At 48.6% G+C, this 6712-nt stretch overlaps 2 protein-coding genes across 2 annotated transcripts; both read left to right on the top strand.

The window, feature by feature from the left end:
- Positions 1-304: 304 nt before the first annotated feature.
- Positions 305-1593, top strand: LOC134177578 (uncharacterized). Its single transcript, XM_062644355.1, has 2 exons — positions 305-645; positions 699-1593. Exons 1-2 carry the CDS (start codon positions 305-307, stop codon positions 1591-1593), a joined length of 1236 nt encoding a protein of 411 aa, XP_062500339.1.
- Positions 1594-1643: 50 nt separating this feature from the next.
- Positions 1644-3091, top strand: LOC134177577 (52 kDa repressor of the inhibitor of the protein kinase-like). Its single transcript, XM_062644354.1, has one exon. It carries the CDS (start codon positions 1709-1711, stop codon positions 3089-3091), a length of 1383 nt encoding a protein of 460 aa, XP_062500338.1. The 5' UTR covers positions 1644-1708.
- The last annotated feature ends 3621 nt before the right edge of the window (positions 3092-6712 follow it).

Raw genomic sequence — 6712 nt, 5'->3', positions numbered from 1 at the left:
TACTAGTAGTGCGCGTTTCATCGACTCCCACGTATCGTTTGGGCTAACGTGCACGTGTGTTTCATGCATGAACTCGAGCTCTGGAACTTTAGCGCGCCAGTTTGGCACAAAGCACACGAGCTTGTCTTGGACTACTAGTGTTCTTCGGTAGCCTCGCGTAGCCAGACCCTACAGTACTCGCTTCGCTTTGCTTTAGCGGGTAAGGTCTGGCTACGCGAGACTAGTTCTACGGAAGTTGCGAGAACTTTCCACAGGAGGGTCGACTATCTAGTTTTCGTTGTTGGCGGAGAGAAGTCATTGAAAGATGTACGGTCATAAGCGTCCTCCTAAGCAGAGGGCTGCTGATCAGAGGAGCTTGGCAGAAATGTTTCAGCCAGCGAAGAGAGTATCCCAGGAGTGTAGAGATGCGGCCACTAGTACAAGTGTTAACTGTATCTCGGACGACAGTCAAAGTGGGGTTGCTGCTGGTGAGGACGATGACAGTGTGCAGACAGTAAGTGACGGAGTTGGTAATATGAAGTCTGGAGGTGGTAGTCAGGACGTGGTTGCGACAACTGCAGAGGTTGTTAGTGATAGTGACCATGGATCATTCTTGGAGGCTGTAGCTACAGCCATGGAAGGAAAGCACTCAGTGATGAGGACAAGGTGAAAGTGATTGCTAGGAGAAAACCAAGCGAGCAGACAATATTGCCTTTTAGGAAGTATGTTGATAAGCGCAGGAAGAGTGGCTACTCAGAGAGATTTGTCCAGAAAAAGTGGTTTGACCAATTTGATTGGCTAGGATACTATGGCAAACGCAAGGAAGAAGGCCTCTTTTGTTTGCCCTGCGTATTATTTCCTACCGTTTATCGAGAGGGATCATGCCGTGGTGATAATTTTGTTGTCCGTCTTCACAGGGATTGGAAGAATCTTATTGCTGATGCTGCTGAGCATGAATCTACCCAGTACCACAGAAATGCTGCTGCCAAGTTGCTGGCATTTCTTAGTACTGACAAGCACCCTTCTGAGAGGATATACCTGATGCAGTCTCAAGCAGCTACAGAAAGGGTATCTGCCAATCGTTGTATACTGTTGTCTGTTCTGAGGTGTTTAGAACTAGCTGCACGTGAAGGTGTAGCGCTGCGCGGTCACCGTGATGACCTTACATATGATCAATCACCTCAAGGTAACTTCATGGCGTTTGTGAAGTTTGCTATCGATTCTGGCGATATTGTCCTGAAGGAGCACCTTGAGCGTTGTTCTCGTAATGCCACCTACATGTCGAAAACTACCCAGAATGACCTCATGAAATTGATGGCAGATGACATAATTCAGCAAATAGTGGATAATGTAAAAAGTAGTCCCTTTTTTGCTGTGCTGGCAGATGAAGTAAGAGATGTAAGTGGGTGGGAGCAGTTGGCAGTGTCTCTTAGATACATGAAGGACAACAAGGCAGAAGAGAAGTTGATTAAGTTCATTGCTTGCAGCTCTGGGACAGGTAGTAGCATCTGTGCTGAGATACGGAATGCCTTGAAGAAGCTTGGTCTTGATGAAACACGTTGTCGAGCCCAGGCCTATGATGGTGTTGGTGCTATGTCTGGCCACCTTAATTAACGGTTGCCAGAAGAATTTTCGAGACCATGTACCCCGGGCACAGTACTATCACTGCTGCAGTCACCAACTGAACTTGGCGTTGACAAAGTCTTGTAATGTGTCTGAAGTTCACTGCATGCTTTCCGACTTGAAGGCTGTTGGGCTCTTCTTCAAGTACTCCCCAAAACGGCAACGTACATTAGAGCAGAGTGTTGAACAAGAAAACACCAAGCGGACATCTGCCGGTGAAAAGCCAATCAGAGCTCAGAAGCTAAAGCTACTGTGTGAAACTCGCTGGGTAGAACGGCATACTGCCTTAAAAGACTTCAGAGATATGTACTTTGCCTTAGTCCACTGCCTCCAAGTTATTTCAGGCCAGATCATTGCCACTCCAACTGCTGCCTCTAAGTACGATGCGAAGTCTGTCACTGAGGCAAATGGCCTCCTCCGCTCGATAACGTCAGATTCATTCATCGTAGCTCTGCACTGCTGCACATATCTGTTCGGTTACACAAAGTGTCTGAGTGTTCTACTGCAAGGATCGCAATTGGATGTGCTGGAGGCATATGGTGAAATCAACCAAGTTCTAGGTCTGTTAGAAGAGATCAGAAGTAACAGTGAGAGAGAATTCTCTTCAATTTTCGCCTCTGCATCAGCAGTTACATCCCGTGTCTTAGACCAAGACCATCCACAAGTTCCTCGCTTAGCTGCACGACAGACACTACGCAGCAATCATCCTGCATCAACTCCAGAGAGCTACTGGCGGAGAGTTGTCTTCATTCCATTCATTGACAGCATGATCAGTGAACTTGGCAGTAGGTTCACTGACATGAGCCATGCATCAGTGCAAGGACTGCTGCTCCTGCCAAAACACTGCCAGAGCCTCACTCCTCACCACCAGGCAGCTATCCTGAAGGCTTATGCTCCAGATTTGCCTGATGACTCAACTTTCGAGGCCGAGATACGCCGATGGAAGAGGAAGTGGGAGTATGCAGGTGCTGCTACCTTACCAACCGGTGTTAAAGAGACGCTGGGTGCTGTGAATGAAGTGGCATATCCCAACATTGTCTGCATTCTTCGCCTGTTGTTGATAATACCCGTCACCACAGCCACAGTTGAAAGAGCGAACTCTGCACTAAAGCTGATCAAAACAGACCTGCGGAGCACGATGGCACAAGACAGGCTAAATGCGCTAGTGCTCATGTTTGTCCACAAGGACTTGTCTGTCAACCATGAGCGTGTGATAGACTCTTTGCGAAGGCATATCCGAGACGCTTGCTGTTTCTGGATCCAACTGCTACAACAGAAGAAGCACAATCACAGTGACGGTGACATTGTTTTCAGTGATGGTTGTATTGTCGGTCCATCAGATTTCTTCTTCAGTTCTGAATCAGTGAGGTTACTTTTCCACACTCCTCTGTTTTCTGATGTTATACATCAACCTGTTTTGCATGTGTTGAGTAAAGTGAAATATAGTTATAATATGAAAATATCGCAAACTCGACCTCATTTGAACTGATGACTATAAGATATTCCTAGAGGGCCAGCTGCAAAAATGTTGAACATGGACACGTGACTAACTGGTGACGTCATTACCGAACCTGACAGACCGCGCCTGTACCTGGTGAGAATCCTGGATCCGCCACTGGTTGGCCGTTGATTCGGACGATGTTGAGCATTGCCTAGAGGTCGCACCTATAGCTATGAATGATAGCTGTAGTAGCCGGACTGACGTCGAGGTCTTTGGTGTACCGGTCAGTCTGGCGGGTGCTGACCTCGGCAAACCTCTTAGTCTTGCCAGTGCAAGTCGCTGGCAGTCGATTGCTGATGGTGCGACAGTGACGCGTGATATCTATACAGTTGAAAGTACCATGCAATCTACGTGTACCAGTGTACTTGCGCGCGTACAGATGCATGATGTATCTGAAAGCTAACCATAAGCTAACCATAAGCACTTTCAGAGTGTTTGACATGTAAAAGGGGTACGTGTACATGTCGTGATACGTGTATGTCTTTGCATCACGGTGAGTCAACAAAATCCAAACGGCGACGTCTTGATCGTGAACGCCAACGACGTCGTCGTGCGAGCGAGAGTGAACTCGAAAGATCTATTCGTCTAGATTGCAATGCCGAGAATCAGCGTCGTCGTCGTTCGCGAGAAAGTGGCATGCAGTCGCACACGACGAAAGCGCGCAAAGTAGAAACTGTTGACGATCGTCAACTCCGTTTGAAGCTTCAAACATTGGCACTGCATGTCGCCAATAACGGGGCTCGTGAGAGTGAGGAGAGGCGCTCCACTAGGCTTGAAGCGGTTGCTAGACAGGTCGCTAGAAGACGAGCTCGTGAAACTGACGAGGAGCGCGTTGTCAGGCTTCAAACGGTGTCTGCGCGTAGTGCCGCTAAGCGAGCTCGTGAAACTGACGACGAACATGTAGTCAGGCTTCAACAGATGGCTACACGTGATTCCGATAGACGAGCTCGTGAAACTGACGAAGAGTGTGTAGTCAGGCTTCAACAGATGGCTACATGTAATTCCGATAGACGAGCTCGTGAAACTGACGAGCAGCGTGTAGTCAGGCTTCAACAGATGGCTACACGTGATTTCGATAGACGAGCTCGTGAAACTGACGAGGAGCGCGTTGTCAGGCTTCAAACGGTGTCTGCGCGTAGTGCCGCTAAGCGAGCTCGTGAAACTGACGATGAGCGTGTAGTCAGGCTTCAACAGATAGCTACACGTGATTCCGATAGACGAGCTCGTGAAACTGACGAAGAGTGAGTAGTCAGGCTTCAACAGATGGCTACATGTAATTCCGATAGACGAGCTCGTGAAACTGACGAGCAGCGTGTAGTCAGGCTTCAACAGATGGCTACACGTGATTCCGATAGACGAGCTCGTGAAACTGACGAAGAGCGTGTAGTCAGGCTTCAACAGATGGCTACATGTAATTCCGATAGACGAGCTCGTGAAACTGACGAAGAGCGTGTAGTCATGCTACAAGCCATGGCTACACGTGATTCCTATAGACGAGCTCGTGAAACTGACGAGGAGCGCACTGTCATTCTTCAAGCGATGTCTGCACGTGTTTCTGACAGGCGAGCTCGTGAAACTGACGAGGAGCGTGCCGCTACGCTCCGATTAGTCGCTGAACATGTCCCTACTAGACGAGCCCATGAGACAGTAGAAAAAACTAGCAAACGTAAAGCATACATGTCTCACCAAAAAGCTAGGCGACGATCAGTAGAGACTGATATTGAACGCTCAGCGAGACTAGAGCAAGATGCCGCTAGCAAGGCAAACAATCGCGTTTGTGAATCGCACGAGCAAACGGAAGTGCGTCGAAGTCGTGACATTGCACGTCACAATCGCAAGCGCAGACGCGATAGCACAGCCGCTGTACCGTCTACTGATGATATCGCCGGTATCGGTACAAAAGCAGACTCTTCTTGGCGTAGTTGGAACACGAACGCCTTCAAGCAGAAGGTACAAGCAAATTTTGTTCGCTTTCATCGCGAAATTCTACGTTGCATTTCTCGGAATGTGACGTTTGTCGTGAGGCGTGGCCTTCGATGAAAGTTTGCGTACAAGGTGAGTTGTCTATATGTAATCGTTGCCAGAGAGACAAGGGCCTTCCTAAAATGTTCTCTATCGAGAACAACGCGATACTGGGGCCGGTACCAGAATGTCTCGCTCGCTTGTCGGTTGTTGAAGAAATGCTCATCGCTCAGATCATGCCGATGATGCAGACCTACATTTTACCGTACGGTCAGTACGGATACAAAGGGCACGTTATCTGTCTACCGCAAGACGTTCAGTCTGTAGCTACCGCGTTGCCACGTACTGGACGGTGGGTAGGTGTGGTCGTCATCAGTCGAAAGGGTAAGTCTGGTGGTCATAGAGATTTCCGCGTCAGACGTGCTGTAGTATTGGAAGCTCTTCGTTGGCTCATACGCAATAACCGTTACTATTCTAACGTAACGATAGACTACGACGTCGTAGACGCGTTGCCAGAAGACGGTACGTTGTTCGACTTGCAAGTGATTGAGGACGATGACCTAGCCAGACTAGACCCTAACGATGACGCTAACGTAGACGAGCAATCTCAGCAAGAAGGCTCGTCTGATGATGAGGACTTGCCACTGCAGCGAACAGTGCTTCCTCGGCTAGGTACGGGTAAGTGTGAGAACGATATCATTCGCGATTCGGTGAATGAAGGTGCCAGTACGTGTAGTGCACGTGTCGCGCATGCGCAGTCATCCGTATCTGATCAGATTGTAAATAATGATCAGGCGATGGCTACTGTCGTCGATTGGCCCGCTATTATTAATCAGTTGATCGAGGAGTTTAATTCGGAAGGTTACTGGAGCAGAGCGTTTCCTACTCTGTTTCCGACGGGTGCTGGTGAGTATCTGGCGCTGAGACAGCGACGGCTAACGCTCGGTCGGTACTCGAAGCATCTCATTCGCTATCGTGACGGACGGTTTGCGCAGCATCCCAGATTTCGTTACTTTGCACTGAACACCATGATTAGATGGCGAGCTCTCGAGACAGGCCGTGTGTTTGTCAAACAGAGAATTGGTGAAAACCATCTGAGCGTAGAAGAACTGAAGGAGATTGTTAATCGAGGTGAGACTTCGTTTGCATCTCGAGTAATGAGGTTTAGTAGTTCTTTGCATGGAACTAGACAGTACTGGTGTACTCAAAGACTAAACCTAGCGGCCATGCAAGAGGCACTAGGCATGCCAACTATATTCTTTACGCTTAGTGCTGCTGATACTCAATGGCCAGAGCTTCAGGACTTGATGCGTCACTATCGGCTAAACGCTAACCAAGACAGGGCAAGTGAGAGAATATAGGCGGTCATTGAAAATCCTCATTTGACCGATTGGTTCTTTTTGCACAGAGCAGAAAAATTTATGCGATCCTTTTTGCAAAACAGTCTTGGTGCTGTAGATTTCTGGGCACGCATTGAGTATCAGCACAGAGGTAGTTCTCATTTGCATGGTGTGGCATGGCTGGCCGATGCTTCACATTCGGATAAGATAAGTTCAGAGTGGGCATGCATGCACAGAGCATCCGAGTCGGGCGAAGCCGAAGCCACTAGCGAACAAATGAGAAGGGCAGAGAACATTGCACAGGAGG

This window comes from Corticium candelabrum, chromosome 3, assembly GCF_963422355.1.
Source record: "Corticium candelabrum chromosome 3, ooCorCand1.1, whole genome shotgun sequence".
Classification (NCBI taxonomy): Eukaryota; Metazoa; Porifera; class Homoscleromorpha; order Homosclerophorida; family Plakinidae; genus Corticium; species Corticium candelabrum.
This window is presented reverse-complemented; position numbering and strand designations above follow the sequence as displayed.

Coding starts and splice junctions, on each gene's coding strand:
- LOC134177577 (XM_062644354.1), top strand. CDS start 1,709: ATGCTTTCCGACTTGAAGGCTGTTGGGCTCTTCTTCAAGTACTCCCCA.
- LOC134177578 (XM_062644355.1), top strand. CDS start 305: ATGTACGGTCATAAGCGTCCTCCTAAGCAGAGGGCTGCTGATCAGAGG. Junction 646..698: donor CACTCAGTGATGAGGACAAG/GTGAAAGTGATT, acceptor ATTGCCTTTTAG/GAAGTATGTTGATAAGCGCA.